Raw genomic sequence first — 19,912 nt, 5'->3', positions numbered from 1 at the left:
GAACGCTGATAGGGGAGGGGAGGGAAATATATCCCTGGTGGTGGGGTCCGTTTGGAGGTGGCGGAAATGACGGCGGATGATACGCTGTATATGGAAGTTGGTGGGGTGGTAGGTGAGGACCAGTGGGGTTCTGTCCTGGTGGCGGTTGGAGGGGCGGGCCTCAAGGGCGGAGGAGCGGGAAGTGGAGGAGATGCGGTGGAGGGCACCGTCGACCACGTCTGGGGGGACATTGCGGTCTTTGAAGAAGGAGGCCATCTGGGTTGTACGGTATTGGAACTGGTCCTCCTGGAAGCAGATGCAGTGGAGACGAAGGAATTGGGAATATGGGATTGCGTTTTTACAGGGAGCAGGGTGGGAGGAGGTGTAGTCTAGATAGCTGTGGGAGTTGGTCGGTTTATAGTAAATGTCCGTGTTGATTCGGTCACCCGAGATAGAAATGGAAAGGTCTAGGAAGGGGAGGGAGGAGTCTGAGACGATCCAGGTGAATTTGAGGTCAGTGGATGAACTGTTCAACCTCTTCGTGGGAGCACAGGGCAGCGTCGATACAGGAAAAGGTGGGATGAACACTACCACATGCCTGAGTAGTGTGACAGCAAATATCAGAACGCACACTTAGTATATGTCCTCCATGTACTGCATTCTGTTACAGCCACTTTCTAGAATCAAATAATCAAAAATAAGGCTGTAACCTTTTCCTATTTAGATATTGAAGGGAGAATACAGTGTGAAGCTGTTAGGATGAAATTACCAGGTTACAAAACAAATCTTATAGCTTTCATTCACCGAGATCCATCTCAGTGAAACAAACAACACTTGGTAACTTGGCTGACTGCAAAAAGATTTTCCCTGTAGGCGTCAGCTTTGGCTTTCAAACCTATCTGTGGGGAAGATACATAAACATACAAAAAGACAAAGATAAAAAGACCTGTTAAGCCTGTTCTAAAATCCACTGCAGTTAGTAATTCAGCCAGAGAAATCATCTGTCCTAACTACTGAAAGATAGTATCAGCTACCCAGAAGAAATAATAAGACTAATGGAAATTGGACAAGATTCTCTGGGAAACTGAGCCCAGATTGAAACCTTAAAGACTTAAACTGCTTCACAAAGAGATCTCAATTTCACCTACTGAAGCAATTTTCAACCACATTGAAACTAGTTTCTTTTTCTCTTCCTTATCCCCTCGCTCATTTAGCATTACATCAAGCTAATAAATCATAACTTTCACATGGAGTTTTAATGGCTTGTCAATGTTGGGATGCAATTTACGTAAATTTTCTTTAAGTGACAACTTCTAACCAGAATTAATACTTTGCACCATTTTCTGCTTCCGATTTAGCCATAAAGGAGACTAAAGGGAGGAAATCATGCTCTATGTTCCTATGCATCAATGCTGCAGTGCTTCATTTTATTTATACCCATTCTATCAATAAAACAGTCATGCAAATCTGTCATTCAACTCCAGTAGCTCAACGAGACCTTGAGGCCTGTAGGCACAAACACGGTTGGTACAGAATAAAAGTCTTTGTTTTTAGATTTCTTATACTCACTGCAATTAGAGGGGGCGCAGCCAATAATGATCCCTTCCCAGATGAACAGAAATATCAAACATGAATTCACTAAAATGACTCATGTCACTTATACCTTATAGGATTATCAATGTTGGATTATCAACTTTGATAGCAGCAATATACAATAAATTAAGTCCTACTGGCAAATTTACAACCTGCTGCCAATGGAGAGACCAACTGCTCTAAACATCAGCAGGCCTCACAAGCAGCATAGAGCAATTGTACAGCGTAGAAGTGCATTTTCTACTGTGCTCTGGATTTTCTATCAGGGAAGGTCCAGGAGCCAGAATATAAAATCTTGAACTATTCAATAACTACACACCATTGTCTGTTCCTACAGCTTTGGCGAATGTACCCAGAACTGCTAAAAATAAAACAGATCCCATAGCATTGGTACCTCAGTGTTACATACAAGTGAAAGTGTAAATTAAAACAAATATATCACGGTGGAAGCACCTAAAAACACCCTTGTGCCTCAAAATGTTGCAGGAATATTTTTTAGATAAATATTCCTCAATCTTCAATTGTACAACATTATATGTTAGAGGTGGCTATTTTTAATAGTTGGGATATGATTCTAACTAATAAACAACTTGTTACCAGGATTAACACGAGGTAGTTACAAGTTAATAGACAAACTTTATCAACCATTTCACAGATTACCACATTGACAATTTAAAGTGCAACAGTAGATGCCATCCTGACACTTATCACTGTGGGACACCAAACCTCATTAAAATTCTGTCAACTTTGCTAAAGAATTCTAATTCGTTATTTTTGAAGATCTAGTCTTGGAGCACCCTCAAAGGCTCTCCAATTGCTCACTTTTTGGTAGTTCAATCTCTTCTTCAAAGATTGATTTCTTCAAAACTCCTGAGACTATTCTTAAGCATCTAATTACTAGTACAATTTCAGTTTTCATCAAACAGCTAGTTTTACATAGCTGCTGTTGAATTTCTAAGTTCCAATCTTTCTCAGCTGCTTCAAGCAAAGATTACTGGTGTTTTTTCATCCCACTCTTAGGTGACTGAAACGTCAATGGTTCCCAGTGCTTTTCACCCTGACCTTTGTCCTTTTCAGAGAGTAACCATTACTTTGGATCTCTCCTGAGCCCTAACTGCCTGGATTCTGCTAACAGTAGCAACTGCGCAACCTCTGCTTTGGCACTCAGATCTAAACTGAAACTAATTTCTTCTAGCAAACAGATATTGTGTGTCTTCAGCTCCTCCAGCTCTAATTTGATGTGGCCTGCTTGGAGTTCTCCTTAACATGACTTAGAGGAAGTGTCACTCATTTGCAATCTCATCTTGATGTGATGAAGCAAATGGATTTTACAGCCTTTCAGAGTTCACTGAATGCTTTTAAATAATTGAACTTTAACTCCCAAAACTAAACAATTTCTCTTGACTCTCATTGTAAGCAATGTAGACACCATGTCTCTATTTTAGTAAGCACGCCTTTTGTTTCTGACACTACCTTTCTAGCTATTAACCTCTCAAAATAACTTGACCACAACCTTTTTAAGTACACTAGATTGCATACTTCAATCATTGAGCCCATTTTGTACTATAAAGCTTCAAAAATAAAAGTAAATATTATAAATTCAAGCACAAACTAGATAGTTGCAACACTCTCAAAGAGGGAAGTACGGATTTTTCAATTGCCTTACACCTAACCCTCATGTAATACTAATTTTCCTAAAGTATAGCACACTAAGCAAAAATTGCTTGCCCATAAAACAGAGTAGGTTATGCTTCTGACCTGTAACTTTTACATTAAAAACCTAATGGCTGCCTTGAATCAAGCTAGTCTAAAGCTCATCTTTCAATTTATGCATACCAATTGAACTTATCACCTCACTGCTTCTGTGTCCTAACCACCTAACTCTGTCCCATTTGCTGCCATTCTGACTCCCTTCCCTTTTCTACCCTGCCCTCCACTACTACCTCGAGAATTCAGGAGAGGGGTAGCAAGCGAAACACCAAGTAGGTGTTGGTAGTGGGAAGCCGCAACCAGGATGCGTAGTGTGAGTGAGAGGCAAAAAGCAGTAAATGGGAAGGAGCAAAAAGTAGTGTCAGGAAAGGTGGTGAGCAAAGTTATGATGCCGTTTGATGTCAGATTCTTGTTCCGTGCAATATCACAAAAATGAAAAAGGCAGCACTATTCAGGTAACTTGCTATTTATAACACCACTGCAGCATAAACTCCTTTCTGCTTATTTTTTCTATTATGTGCTAAAATGGAATTGCTCATTAGAACATGGCTTTGGATGAGGACAGAATGCGGAATACTATATACATTGCATGCTTGGAAGGAAAATCATAGTCATTGATTCATATCTAGCAGAGTAAAAGACTCTGAACATTCTGGCTGGTGCCCCAACAAGTTTTTAAAATCAGACAGTTCATGCAGTCTGAATTCAGAAATCAAAATTTTAAAAAGAAAGAATTACAAAAATTCTTTTTGGACTCACATTAGTCCTCTCCTCTGCTGCTGACAAACCTTCTGTGACGAACTAAACGTTTTGCAGACAAACGTGTCTTGCAAGTGAAGAGTTCATCAATTCACCTGTTAGTTCTCCTGTAATGCTAATTCCCATTAAAACAATTATTCTTATCCAATGATCAAGCCACAAAACTAGTTGATAACAAAGTACACTTTGACCACATGCAAGATACTTGTAAGCTTTTACACAGTTAAACAGAAGCTCCTTCAAAAATATCACCTCAAGTGAGCACTATTTTGTAAATGCTTCAGACATCAAAAGGTCAGAGATAGAACTACTGAATTATTTTATCAATTTAAGTTGATTAGGGCTTTCATGGTTCAGAAATCATGGATGATTAGTGCAAAATGCTGTGGCCTAAAAACTGCTTTGCAAACATCCTGGGCATGTAGGTCACAATCCACCCACAACCTGTTCAGACAGGCAGCAGACAAAGTTTGTGTTTCCTCCTTAATTTTCCAATTGAAATGCAGCGCAAACTGCAGGCTAGCTACATGATCAAGGGCCCTGAATGCATCAGGCTTATATTGTTATCTGCAGTTAAATTGAGTCTGCAACTCACCATGTTGCAGGTTTGTTGCTGCAATCCCCTTCAAGTGTGCAAATCTATACTTGGCCTAATGTTGCTGGTAAAATCACTTACTGGTCTACCTGGAAGAGGTTCTTGTGCTGAATCATAAATAGTTAACTGTATGTTAGAAACATCTACACATTGTGATGATATGCTAGACATTGTTATACAGACTGAGGAGGATCTGGACATTAGGTTTTACTCCTGAGATTGTCAGCTGTCCTACCTACAGGTCCAGGAAACATCATAACAGTCGGACATCCTAGAAGTATTCCTCAGTATTAACCCTTTCATAGCCTTACACCTTTTTACGACAGAAAGTACCAACCCCAGCACCCCCACCCCACCTTGAAAACCCATTCAATAAGACTAAGATGTCAGAGCAGAAGTAGCCTGTTGAGCCTGCTTTCCCATTATGAGATCATGGCTAATCTGATTATCCTCAACTCCACTTTCCTGCCTTTTCTTCCTCATAACCTTTGATTTTCTTACTGATTAAAAAACTATCTCAGCCTTGAGTGTGCTTAAAGACCCAGCCTCAACAGCCATCTGTGGTGAAGAATTCTACATTTTCACTATCCTCAGAAAAGAAATTCCTCATCCATTTTAAATGGGTGACCCCCTATTCTGAGATTATGCCCTCGGATTCTTGAATCTCCCAAAAGGGAAATAACCTATCCACATCTGCTCTGTCAAGTCTCTGAAAACTCTTGTATATTTCAATAAGATTGCTTTTTAATGGAACACTATACTTGGGATCAAGCTAGTGAACATTCTCTGGACTGCCTCCAATGCCATCATATCATTCCTTAAATAAGGGGCCCAAAACTATTCACAGTATTTGAGCTGTGGTTTGACTCGTATCTTGTATAGATGTAGCAAGACCATCCTATTTTTATACTCCATTCCCTTTGAAATAAAGGTCATTCTAATTGCCTTCCCAGTTATCTTCTGAACTTAGATGATAGGTTTTGGTGATTTATGCATGAGGACCCACAAAACTCTGTGTGTAGCTTTCTGCAGACTTCCTCCAGTTAAATAATACTTAGCTCCTCTACTCTTCCTGCAAAAGTTCATAACCTCATTTTCTCCTACATTATATTCCATCTATATTGCTGATTTTTTTCCCCTACTCACTTAATCTGTCTATATCCTTTTCTAGTCTGAGTCAGTCAGAGTCAGAGTCAATCTCACTCCTTGTCTTCCACCTATTTTTGTTTAATCTACAAACTTGGCTATAGTACATTCACTTTCCTCACTCAAGTCATTAATATACATGGTAATAATTATGACCTAGCATTGATCCATGTGGCACTAATAGTTACAGCTTGCCATCCTGCAAATGCTCCCTTATCCCAACTCAGTCTTCTATTAGTTAGCTAATCCCCTGTCCATGCTAATATACTACTGTCAACACTTTGTGTTATGCATGATTTTCATTTTGTGAAGCCATGCTGACTCAGCTTTATCATACTTTATACTGCTCAAAGTTCCACTAGGAGAAAGTGAGGACTGCAGATGCTGGAGATCAAAGTAGAGAGTGACTGTGAAGCGCTTATGCCCGAAACATTGTTTCTCCTGCTCCTCGGATGCTGTCTGACCTGCTGTACTTTTTCAGCACTGCATTCTCGACTCTGATCTCCACATCTGCAGTCCTCACTTTCTCCTAGTTGATTTTAACCCTGCTGTGAAGCCTCTTCCAAGGATGCCTACCTTGAAGAGGTTCTCTTCCCCTCTCTACAAGGATTTCAGAGAGTCTCTCTCACTGCTTCTGCCCCCCACCCCCCCAGGTCATCCCCTCTGCCCTGAAGCTCTTCAGCCACATCCTCAAGCAGACTTGCTATCATAGCCACATCACCTTCCTCAGTGCCTGCCTACGGAACTGACTGATCTCCGGACAACATTCAGACAAACAGAATTTGGACCTGAACAGGACAAACAGTATGTACTACAAATCTGAAACCTTCAGATAAAGATTTCCTGATGAAAGGCTTATGCCAGAAACAGCGACTCTCGTGCTCCTCGGATGCTCCTGACCTGTTGTGCTTTTCCAGCAACGCACTCAATGTTCCACTAATACATCTTTTACAATAGAGTAACATCTTCCCAAAAGCAGATGTTAAGCTAACTGGCCTACAGCGACCTGTGTTTTTTTGGTCTCCCTCTCTCTGTAAATACAGCCTTGAGAGAGCAACTCTACAATGAAGAAGGACCGTCACCTAATCTAACAGTTAAAACCCCAGCTCAGACACCGGCTTTGCACAATCTTCACGCTAAGGCTAGTTGGTACATCAGGTTCTCCACATAAGGAGTCACTGCATGAGAGGGCTGAAGTAAATCCAGAGACAATGTGCATCATAGCTCACTATGTTTTGCTGCAAGCACTCAGATAGCCAACCTAAAGGAGAATGAAGAAGAGTGGAAAAGGTGTCATTCGGTTCCTTTACAGAACAAAAAGTCAGGAGGGAATACAACACAGCAAGACCAAAGGGCCAAAGACTCAAGGCATTATTATGAAGGAAGAACATTACTGTTTTGAGAGTTTTAAAGGTATTTTATCCCCTAGTTAATGCAGTAGTTTGATTACACGATTAGATTAGATTCCGCACAGTGCGGAAACAGGACCTTCGTCCCAACAAGTCCACACCGACCCTCTGAAGAGTAACCCACCCAGACTAATGCACCTAACTATGGACAATTTAGCATGGCCAATGCACCAGTTTAAATTAGGATAAGTAAAAACATTTTAACACATTTATTGCATAATTAGTTAAAATGCTTAATAAAACTAAAAGACCTTTATTAATAAAATTAATTAAATAAGGCAAAATCAAGACATGACAGTGCTGGTACTGTGTCTGGATTTCAGAATGTGGGAGTTTGGTCAGTGAGACTTTCCTGAGCAAACACATCTGCAGGCGATGTCTCCAAGTTGAATCGCTCAGGCTCAGAGTCATTGAGCTGGCAAGTAAATTTGGAGAGACTCCAACAGATTAGACAGGGTGAGGAGTATTTGGACAGCTTTATTCAGAATATTCGGTTTAAAACAGGAGTGTGAAACGGAGGGTGAACCTAAGAGGCAATCGTGGTTTGAGGAAAAGGTTAAGAAGGAGGTTGTATCAATAATAGTCCTGTACAACACATACTTTGGATTGGTTTGTCTTTGAGGACAAGAAGAAAGGCTGCAGAGAGGATAGCTACAACGCAGAAGCTGCAAAACAGGACCACCTGGGTGTAAACAGCAAAGTGACAGACATAGCTAAGCAATCCCACAACCAATGGATCGAATCTAAGCTTGACAGTCCTGCACATCCAGTCCTGAATGGCGATGCATAATTAAACAACTCACTGGAGGAGGTGGCTCCACAAATATCTCTATCCTCAATGATGGGAGAGCCCAGCACATCAGTGCAAAAGGTAAGGCTGAAGGACTTGCAACAATCTTCAACCAGAAGTGCTCAGTGGATGGTGCCTCTCAGCCTCCTGAAGAGGTCCCCAGCATCAGAGATGATAGTCTTCAACCAATTCGATTCACTCAACATGATCAAGAAAACTGGAGACACTGGATATTGCAAAAGCAGTGGGCTCTGTCAATACTTCAGCGATAGTACTGAGGATCTGTGCCCAGAAGGTGCCGCACCTTTATGCAAGCTCTTCCAGTACAATTACAATACTGGCATCTACCCCACAATGTGGTAAATTGCAAGACAAATCCAATCTGTCCAATCATCACCCCACCAGTCCATTCTAGATGATCAGTAAAGTGGTGGAAGATGGCATCCACTGTGTTATCAAGCCGTACCTGTTAGAAAAAACCTGCTCAATGATCCCTAGTTTGATAACCACCAGGGCCACTCGGCTCCTGACCTCATTACAGACACAGTTCAAACGTATACAATTTCAAAAGTGAGGCAAAGTGATTGCTCTTGGCATCAAGGCCACATCTGACAGAGTGTGCATCAAGGAACCCTAGCAAGAGGAAGTGTTGGAGGCTGGTACAATTACAACATTTAAAAGGCAGCTGGATGGGTATATGAATGGCTAGGGTTTCGAGGGATATGTGTCAAGTGCTGGCAAATGAAACTTGATTAGGTTAGGATATCTGGTTGGCATGGACGAGTTGGACCGATGGGTCTGTTCCCATGCTGTACATCACTCTGACTCGATAAAACTGAGTCAATTAGAATCAGGGGACATTCTCTGCTGCTTGGAGGCATACAGGAAGGTGGCCAGTCAACTCAGCTTCAGGACATCTCTGCAAAAGTTGTCAGGGTAAGTTCTGGGCCAAACACTGTTGGGTGCTTCATCAATGACCTTCCCTCCATCATAAGTCAGAAGTGCCAATGATTGCCCAATGTTCAGCACTATTCACGACTCCTCAGATACTGAAACAGTCTATGGCCAAATGCAGCAAGACCAGAACAAAATCCAGTCTAGGGCTCACAAGTGGCAAGTAACATTTGTGTCACACAAATGCCATGCAATGACCATGTCTAAAAAGAGACAATCCACTCACTGCCATTGACCTTCAGTGGTGTTACTATCACTGAATCCCCCCACTATCAACATCCTGGGGTTACCACTGACCAGAAACTGAACTAGACTCACCATGTAAATAGTGACTACAAGGTCAGAGGCTAGGAATATTGCATCTGGTAACTCACTCCCCAACTCGCCAAACCCTGTCCAACAACTCTAGTCCTGGCCTCCACCTTGTAATGTAATATTCTCCACTTGCCTGAATGGTGCACCTCCAAAAACACTAAGTATCTAGCCACAATTTAAGACAATGCAGCTGACTTAATTTGCACCCTAGCCACCACCATAAACATCAATTCCCTCTACTACACACACAGTGATGGTAGTGTATGTCATAGGCAAAATGCACTGCAAGTTCCCACGCTTTCTTCTAAGTGGTCTAAATGATCACTGCATCTAGAATGATATGGCAGGGGGTGCGTGGAAACATTGCCATGTTGAAGTTCACTTCCACAGCACAAACTATCCTGACATGAAATATATCACTGTCATTTGGTCAAAACCCTGGAACTTCCTTCCTCACAGTACATTGAGTGGACTACAGTGCTTTAAACAGGAGTCTCATCACCACCTACTCAGGTCTTTCAGGTATGAACAGTAAACACTGTACTCAATGCTGATACTCACATCCCATGAAAGAATTTTTAAAAATATATCACCACCTAAATATCCTGAAAAAGATTCAACTACCATTTACAAATCATATTTAACACAGTAAAATGTCCTGAGATGTGAGAACTAATCAAACGAATTTTGATACAAAATTAATTTTAAAAATATAGTAAAAAGGCGAGTTTTAAGGATCATCTGAAAAAGGAGTGTTGGGAAAGCGACAGACATGGAGATAGACAAACAGGACAACTTTATGAGATTATGGCAATAAAGACCAGAAGGTGTTATGAAAGGAGAGGATTTGGAGAGATTTGAAAACAAAGACAAGAATTTTCAAAACCTGAAGCCAAATAGCATCAATGTGGATGGAGAAAACCAATCATTTGATCCCAGCTAATTCCTGCAAAAGGAATCCAAGACCCCCATTATTATGGTGATCTTATCTTTGACAACATTGGTCATTCGTGCATTTCCTTTCAAGGGTATTTTGTCTGCAGTGTTTAAGACTATAATGCTTTGTTTCAATAATGGCAGCATTCTCGTGGTCAGATTCTGTGGAATTGTACAGTTTCTGCAGCTCAAAAATATAGAACATAGATAGATAGAACATAGAACAATACAGCACAGAACAGGCCCTTCGGCCCACGATGTTGTGCCGAACATTTGTCCAAGCTTAAGCACCCATCCATGTACCTATCCAATTGGGCCTAGCACTCTCAACCTATCCTCGTACAACCTATTCTCCATTCCAGGCAACATCCTGGTAAATCTTGGTGCTTCTCTGCACCCTCTCCAAAGCTTCCACATCTTTCCTAAAGTGAGGCACCCAGAACTGCACACAGTACTCCAAATGTGGCATAACCAAAGTCCTGTACAGTTGCAACATCACTTCACGACTCTTGAATTCAATATGTTGAGGAATTACTCATCTCTCAACTCATCATTTCACCCCAGTTATTTTCTCCAAGTTATTTTTTCTCTGCCAGTGCTGGGGAAATGTTCAGTGCAGATCACAGTATGGCCTCCAGGAGGAAAGTCTGAGTGCAGACAGCATTCTCCTATTTTACTCATGTTGTCAACTTAGCCCATGTTAGCATTTTAATGCAGATAGCCACAAATCTAGAGTCCTTTCAGGACTTAAGCATGTGTCCTAGACAGACAATGTGTGTCCTGCAATTTTTTTTGTAAATATATTTATTAGCAAGAAAAAAAATGACTTTAATAAAAGGTTATTGAAAATATGACAAATACCAGTATAATAAAGAAAAATGCAAATTACAATACAACTACTGTTTACTAACTACTAATCTACCCTATAATACAAAACAAAACCTAACTGTGCAAAACAACACCAATAAATAAGTGACTAATAAAACAAAAAAAATACTAAAACACAAAATAGCAATGCTTGATGCAAAGCTCCTAAACAAAAGAACGGGAGCGTTGTACATATACTCATATTAACTCAGGAATCCCCCCTCCAAGGCCCATGGATCAGCAAACCTAACCATCCTAGTTAAACAAACACCCTAGTTAAGATAGCAGACAAATCTGTATCCAAATAACTCAAAGGGCTGCCATGTCATAAAAAAAGGTCTGTTGTGTGGTGCACCATGTTTGTAAAAAAAAAACCAAGGGAATGTGCTCCATATTAAACATATTCTTCAGACTAGTCAGTTTATTTTAAAGTGTCTACAAAATTCTTAGCTTTATCCGCTGAGTCAAACGTATAATCTGAGTCCTCGTGCCTGAAACTGAACCCTGCGGGGTATCTCATGGAGTACTGGATGCCCAGGTTCCTCAGCCTCTTTTTAACTTCATCGAAGGACTTCCTCTTTCGAATTACAGCTGCCGAGAAATCCTGGAAAAACATGATTTTTGACCCCTTGTACAGCAGTGCCTGCGGATCTTTTCCCAGTGATCTGGAAGCTTCCATCACTTTTTGCTTGTCCTTGTATGTGTGGAAGTGCACTAGGACCATGCGGCGGCGCTGTACCAGGCCAGACCTGTACACCGCCACCCGATAGGCCCTTACCATCTGCAGCTGGCTGGACTCGATTTGAAGGCCCAGGAACTGCAGCAGCCAGTTTTCAAAGAAGCTGACTAGCTGCCCACGTTCTTCACTCTCTGGGAGCCCGACAATCCGGAAATTCGTCCTCCGACCTAGATTTGAGGTCGTTGACCTGGTCTCCTAAGGCCCGCACCTCCCGCTCCAGTACCTGGATCCGACTGGATGAGGACTCGAACACCGCTTCAGAGGCCTTGGTTCGACCCTCCACCTCCTCCATCTGCTTCCCGAGGCCCTGGAGCATGGACAAGATGGGTTAGATCTGGGCACAAATCTCCTCACGGATCTCCTCAATTGCAACCCTAATCTTTGAGCTAAGTCTCTTCATCGCTGCCGCCAATTCCTGTGAGTGTCAGGTCCCCCAGGAGTTTGGAAAAGGCTGCTGCTGCGGCCTCTGATGTGCCCGGTGCTGCCGGGGAGTGTTTTCTCTGCTGCTGTTTGCTTGCTCCTTTTCTTTTTGGCATCGTTCCCACTCACAAAAACACATTCGTTAATATTTGGAAGGTTTTAAACTAACAATCCCTCCACATAAGTTGGCCAAGGATGGCAAAAAAACTCACCAATATGCCTTGGCTGAGAGGCAGAGCTGTCCACAGCAGTTCTACAGAATAGCCACCATCTTGCTGAGTCTGTCCTGCACTGTTTGAAGTGCATGATTTTGGATCAGACTTGAAAAATCTGGATAACCCTCAACCACCTGGGAAGATATGGCAACTTGCTGTACAGATAGAACTTGAGAAATGGTTCAAATTATCTCTGCAACCCACCCAAGTCAGGGATTATGGAACTTCTCCCTAAAGTGATCCTAGTGTCATTACAACTATTTACAGCACATCAGGTGCAGTTGTTGAATGAATTGTTATCCTCCGCATCAAATCATATTTGCATTCCCAGCAATAAAAATAATACTACTTAAAGAGACAGACCGAGCAAGGAGAAAGAATGGTCATGTTGACACAGAGCAAAAGTTGCTATATTTTAATTTATCCTTCTATATGCAGTCTCCAGTTGCAGAATGTTTAACTTAGAGAAATTTGACCTTGACCACAAGCAGAACTAAAAGCTTTCAAAATAATAAACAAAAAAATTTTGATAAAACATTTCCTGGTGATGGATTATGTTCGGTGCCCTTGAAGTATGGAGTAATGCAGTTCACAAAACCATGTGTCATTACTATGCTTTTCTCATTCCCTCAACAGCATTCCATTTACAGCCACATAGTTTCTGTTGGACACAGATATGTAATATGCTGGCAGCAAGTCAGCCAAGTAATCTACTCTTACTTGCACAATAGAACTTCTGAAACAAAAAAGCTGAGGGGGGAGACAAAGTTTCACAATCATTGCCAACAGTGCACACAAATGGGTGTTGGAGCAGCTAAATAGCTTGGAGGTGCTCCTCAATCCCAGAGTATAAAGAAAATAAAACAGTTGGAATGACAAGATTATTGGCATCTCAAGATGCACTCTAAATGTCTCTACATTCTGATTTAGCTCACTCACCTATTTAGTCTCAGCAAATCCTTTACATCAGTTCTCTCCATGGGCTAAACACTCCCATATATTTATGTTTCTTAAAAAAAGAACTTTCTAGTTTTGATAAAAATGAAAATAAATTCAATATTAAGAGTTATCTAAACTGTGTTTTGTGCTTATGATTTAAAAAAATTGTCAAAGCACATATAAACTGTAGTGAGCAATGAAGATAAATCAAACAATGCCTTGGCACTGAATTCTGGAGCAGTCAACTGGAAAGCAGTCGCTTTAGCCACGTGCCAAATACAAAGAGTCCACAGCCTAGTCCCAGTCAATGTCAACTGACAAAAATGCAGTCACATTCCATACACTCTTACCAACCTTGCCATGGCAAGAGGAAATGATCTATGGGAGCGTGCATACAGAAGGAGTAGGGCAGAAGAGAAACCAAACACCAAGTACACTTTTGTATATTCACCCAAAGTCTAAATGTTATCAAAAGTACAACTCATTTTTTCACACCTCACCAGTCTCTAGTAGTTTTCAAACCTTTGTGCTCAGAAGCTTCCTTCTGATATTAACTTCTAAAGATAATCATCCAAAATGAAGTGATGGCACAAAGTGTTTTTAATTAAATAATGTAGCAAGAATTATAAAGTGCTGGTATGTTAACAAATACACAACAGAAATCACATCATCTTGGGGTTATCGAAAATGCATGGTTCCAATTCAACAGCTTCTTAAAAAATGTTCCATGGACATGACTACACTTGTAAGGTTATATTTATATCCATCCTGAATTGTCTCTGCAAGTCAATGCTGGACATTCGCCATGAAACAGTCTAATCCTAGTGGTGCTGATGTTCCCACAGTGGAATTGTGTAAGGAACACCAAGAAATAAAAATTGACATCCACATAGGTCCCTATGCAAAATAACTGTAGACAGATTTTTGAATGAAGATCCAGCATTTCTGGGCCCCATCTGAAATATGACAATCGATTGGGTCTCTTCCACCCCAAGGCATCATTACAGCCAAAGAGTTTTGGTCCCAATAGTTAAGCAAATGAGTTGGTATGTCAGAGTATCCTGTAACTAATCCAAGTTTCTGCAAATGGGATGCAATTGGCACGCTATGACTTGTTACTTATGCATGCATTGGTGTTTAATTAAAGTACAATACAATTCATTAAATTAATACATAAAATGTGTTTTCAATCTAACAATTACAAATTAGAAATGTAATTCAGCCTTTATTTGTTTTATAGACTCATACAGCATGGAAAGAAGCCATTCAGCCCAACCCATCCATGCCGAACAGGTTTTCTAAACTGAAGTAGGCCCATTTGCCGGTGGTTGGCCCATACCTCTCTAAACCATTCCTATCCACATATCAATCCAAATGTATTAAATGTTGTAATTGTACCCACCTCTACTGCTTCCTCTGGCAGCTCATTCCATATACACACCACCCCCTGTGTGAAAAGGTTGCCCCTCAGGTCCCTTTTATAGGGAAGCTATCTTTGCTTAGTTTGCCATTTTTCAAGAATGTGTTAGGAGTGATTTAATTCACTGTATATCAGTATTGGTGGTTGGAGATTTAGTGCTATAGGCATTGATCAAGCAAACTCAATTGCTGTCAATATCATTGAGTTTCTTGAGTTGATAATGCTGCAATCACTCAGTCGAGATTATTCCAGGTCACTCTTAACTTGAGCCTTCTAAATTCTGAAAAACATTTTGACTAGTCAATGAAGAATATCTTGGTGCAAAATACCAAACCTCTGTGTTATCCTGAAGGCTAAAAATTAGTATGTTTGTCAATATGGTCAATTGCTGAGTTACCTCCACTGCTAATGGTGGATAATGCCATGATAGTAGTGCCATCTGATGTTAGAAAAGACAGCTGGACTTTTCTTGGTGAAAGCAGGTAATCACCACCTTGATCTGGTGCTCATTTTTTTTCCGCTACATCTTCCTCCAATTCAGTTTCTTGACTTTTGGAAGAACTATTCTTGGAGGCAAGCACCTTGGAATAGTCCTACTCATGAAATTACAAAGGAAAGGTCAACAATGGAATTTGCAGTAGACAGATGAGCCAACAATTACATTTTCTAGTATATTCCTGGGGCTTTTATGAATGGCTTCACAGCAAAGAAACACCTGGGCCAAAACTCTGTTTAGCATTATTGGCCAAGTGCAAAAGTCAGTAGTTTTAAATTATTGTTCACTGCATTAATACATTTACTCCATTTTAAAATTTCATAATTAGCAGTAATTCCTAACCATTTTCAAATTCAATCAAATTTCTTCCAAGTTATTAATAAGACTGTGAATGGGTACTTTTTTTAAATTGAAAACTAATTCTTACACTACTTATTCATTTGTATTTTGTTTAAAGTCATTCTCAAACCAAAGTCACTCAAAGTATATTTCAGTTATTAATCAAACAGCTCTCCTAATTAATAACCCATAACCATATTTATAGAACTAGTGATTTAGAGTCATAGTCATAGAGATGTACAACATGGAATCAGACCCTACAGTCCAACTTGTCCATGCCGAGCAGCTATCCTAACCTAATCTAGTCCTATTTGCCAGCACTTGGCCCATATCCCTATAAACCCTTTCTATTCATATACCCATTCAGATACCATTTAAATGCTACAATTGTATCAGCCTCCACCACTTCCTCTGGCAGCTCATTCCACACACGCAGCACCCTCTGCGTGAAAAAAGTTTCAGCATTACAATTGCATTGAAGTCTAAATTGCATTATTAATTACCCACCACCTGCACTTTGTTATAAATTTTGCTAATTCTTCTCCCCCTCATCCCTTTCCTGTTGGGTAAAATTTCCTGAGCATCAACAAATCTCTACTTCTTACAAATATCAATATTCGTGTGTGAATTTGGGACAACGAGTTTTGATCTGGAATGTGGACATGGGCATAGACAGTCGCAGTCAAGCCCAAATTTACCCTCAATCTACATAACCAACTGGATTGTTTGACAGTGTTGCCATCAAGAGCCCTTGCTCATTTATTCCCATCCCACAAACCACACACCCCTGCAAAAGTAAGGAAGATTAAAGCCAAATGGAATGACTGTCCTGCTGCATGCAATACATATCTCACTCACAGTGCATTTACTTACTAAGCCAGAGGACTTTTCTCTGCCTAATTTGTCCCATCTGACTTTCATGATTCTCAAGATTTGGAATGAGCTTGTCTTAGTGCTTGATAGATAAAGCAGCATGAGCTTGGTTTGGGGCGTCCATTTTCCAGTACGTCATGTTCCAGGGATGTGTAATAGCATCTCTGAACAGGTTGATTAGAAAATATGAAGAAATAGTGTTTGACAGTGCTGGATTGATTAGATTCTTGTGGTACAATGATAGTGTCCCTACCTGGGTTCAAGTTCCAGCTGCTTCACGGGTGTGTATTAACATCTCTAAATAAGTGAATTCAAAGTTATCTGAACTCCCCCACAGTGTGCCATTAAATTGCTTTGCATTTAAATTGATTAATTAGAACACAGGATTTAGTGGTGTGGTTATTTGTTGAAAAATATCACAGGTAATTTGGTGGTGGGAAGAAACCAATTCAATTTCATGTCATAACACTTCTGGATATTTAAATGTGTCACCACAGGATTCTTGTGGTACAGTGGTAGTATTCTTGCCTCCAAACCAGGAGACCTGGCTTCAAGTCCCACCTGCTCCAGAAATGTGCATTAATGTCTCAGAACAGGTCAATTAGAAAATACCCAAGAGTTTGAAATGGAGCAGTGGTAGTGTCCCTACCCTCTGAACATCACCAAAAACAGCTTACCACATTACTCTTCCACAAGCTGTTTGTGTAGCCTTGCTTTGTATAAAGCTGGCTCCTGTAATTTTCCCATATAGGAACAATAACATTGAAGATCAAATCCACTGCTTCTGAACTCACCACTTCAAGGTCTGAAAACAAACAATGAATGAAATAGAAAATGTAAACCTGTTTTCTTTTTAAATTTCACATGTGGTTCACAAGGCTCCAGGGCAAGTAACCATGCAGACAGAGACAATAAGCTTGAGCACGAATGCCATAAATAAATAAAAACTGGAACCCATTTTGAGCAGATGGCATAACTATTTTCCCGTCAGGCTGTGCATGCATTACTCTGGCTTTGCTGATGGGCACACAAAAGCAGTAGATTTCCATGGGGCCAATTACATTTACCAAGAGAGGATCTAAAGCTTGTTTTTAAAAAACAAAATTGTAAATATGTAAATTTTTGATAAACTGTTTTGCTTCCATCTTCTTAGGTTTGATATTTTAATTGATTTGTTCAAGTGCTCCCACCAGTAGAACAAATTTCTATAAAAGTGGCACACGAAACTTCAGCTTTAAATACCAAAAGCAAAAATTTTATATTGGGTTTTATGCTGAAACAACCAACAGTCAAAACTAATCTTTGCATTAAGGAAAAAATGTTGGTGTTAAAGTGTCAACTGCTACATTTGAGCAAAAAGAATATAAACCAATCTTCTCATCACTGGCGATTCTAGCAAACCAGCTTCTCCCATAGCATCTAAATAATACTGTCAAGAGATGGTTTTAAGAAACATTAAAACACATTAGACACAAGGAATTTATAGGTGGCAAGAAAGAAAAACTGCAATTTTACTCAGGATGAAGTTGATTAATACTAAAATCCTCAGAGGTCAGAGATTGCATTCTCACTAAGACCCCAAAAATTAAAAATGCACCATTGCATCACATTTTATTCATTGTTTTCCCAGTACAGCTTCTAAGGGCGGGTGGTTTAATCAGTAGCTGACAGCAGATCCATCAGATATGCTAATAAGGCATCTTACCTGAACAAACACCCTCAAGAGCAGATTAATTTATTGTAATTGTTAAAAGCTTCATTAATAATGTATCTAAGGGTTACAAAACAGTATCCAATCAAAAATATCTGATCTTTGTTCGAGCATCTCTTGCTACTCTCTGCTCTAGCTTCTGTACTGACTTTATCCTCTGGATATCTGCAGCAAATGTTTACAATCATCGATCTGCTCCAGATTAAATAATGTATATTTTTTGAAAAAGACTAATGCACTAACAAAGCTTAGGCCATCTCCAGAATGGAGAACTAACCAAAAGTGCTTCTAAACTCTCAGTTTCTTCAAAATAATTTCAGAACTATGTACCAGCATTTCCCATTATAAAAACGCACATAGAAGTGCTTTACAAATATTGTGAAACCAATGTTGGTATTCCTTTGATCCCTACCGTAGGACTTCTCTCCAGTTATTTTGACATTTAAGCAGCATTAGTGAATACAGTTCAAATCTCATTTCCAAAAATGTCTGTAAGAATCCACTTAATTAAATGCCAAGAATGAGACCAAAGCCCCAACATCACAGCACAGTAACTGGACCCATATGGCCAATTAAAACAGCACAATTGCAGCAATGTTATCCAATAAACCCACAATTACCAACCCACACTAACCTCAATGCAACCTTTTGCTCTGGAACTTTAGTTTGGACTAAATTCAAACCTATAGAATAAATAACAACATTCCCTAGCAGCTTTAAAGTGGCTTTGAGAAGTCTTGAATTAATCTACAATGACAGTTTTGTCAAGAAAGACCTAACAATACAGAGTGTGAACAATGTTCCAGGACTAAGTTGGTAAATGACTCAAGTGACTAAGTTCCTGCCAAAACATTGGAATCATGTGATGCTGACAATGAAAATAGGGGTGGCACAGTGGTTAGCACTGCTGCCTCACAGCACCAGGGTCCCAGGTTCGATTCTAGCCTCAGGTGACTGTCTGTGTGGAGTTTGCACATTCTCCCAGTGTCTGCGTGGGTTTCCTCCCACAGTCCAAAGATGTGCAGGTCAGGTGAATTGGCCATTCTAAATTGTCCATAGTGTGAGGTGCATTAGTCAGAGGGGAATGGTTCTGGGTGGGGTACTCTTCGGAGGATCAGTGTGGACTTGTTGGGCTGAAGGGACTGTTTCCACACTGTAGGGAATCGAATCTAATCTAATCTAATAGTGTCACAGCCCTCAGAAAACAAGCACCACCCGCCTTTGTTTTAATTTGTGATTTCTAATTTTTAAAATAGTGACCACTAATTCTAGATTCTCCCACAAGGGGAAACATTCACATCACATCTACCCTGCCAAGACCATTCAGGATATATGTGAATGTGTTGGTGCCACTGTTTAAGAAGGGTGGTAAAGACAAGCCAGGGAACTACAGACCGGTGAGCCTGACCTCGGTGGTGGGAAAGTTGTTGGAGGGAATCCTAAGGGACAGGATGTACATGTATTTGGAAAAGCAGGGACTGATTCGGGATCATCAGCATGGCTTTGTGCGTGGGAAATCATGTCTCACAAACTTGACTGAGTTTTTCGAAGAAGCAATAAAGAAGATTGAGGAGGGCAGAGCAGTAGATGTGATCTATATGGACTTCAGTAAGGCGCTCGACAAGGTTCCCCATGGGAGACTGATTAGCAAGGTTAGATCTCACGGAATACAGGGAGAACTAGCCATTTGGATACAGAACAGACTCA

At 40.4% G+C, this 19,912-nt stretch overlaps 1 protein-coding gene across 4 annotated transcripts in view; it reads right to left on the bottom strand.

Annotated features, from left to right (window-relative positions):
* Positions 1-19,912, bottom strand: part of LOC122554281 (zinc finger SWIM domain-containing protein 5) — a 244,346-nt gene that overhangs the window by 146,768 nt on the left and 77,666 nt on the right. The window contains exon 1 of one of the 4 annotated variants that reach the window (XM_043699053.1): positions 15,184-15,226. The exons of the other annotated variants lie outside the window; for them this stretch is intronic. Within the exon in view, the coding sequence (XP_043554988.1) occupies positions 15,184-15,211 (28 nt within the window). The 5' untranslated portion in view covers positions 15,212-15,226. Of the gene's footprint in view, positions 1-15,183; positions 15,227-19,912 lie in introns of those variants that run through there. 4 annotated transcript variants of the gene reach the window in all.

This window comes from Chiloscyllium plagiosum, chromosome 11 (genome assembly GCF_004010195.1).
Source record: "Chiloscyllium plagiosum isolate BGI_BamShark_2017 chromosome 11, ASM401019v2, whole genome shotgun sequence".
NCBI lineage: Eukaryota > Metazoa > Chordata > Chondrichthyes > Orectolobiformes > Hemiscylliidae > Chiloscyllium > Chiloscyllium plagiosum.
This window is presented reverse-complemented; position numbering and strand designations above follow the sequence as displayed.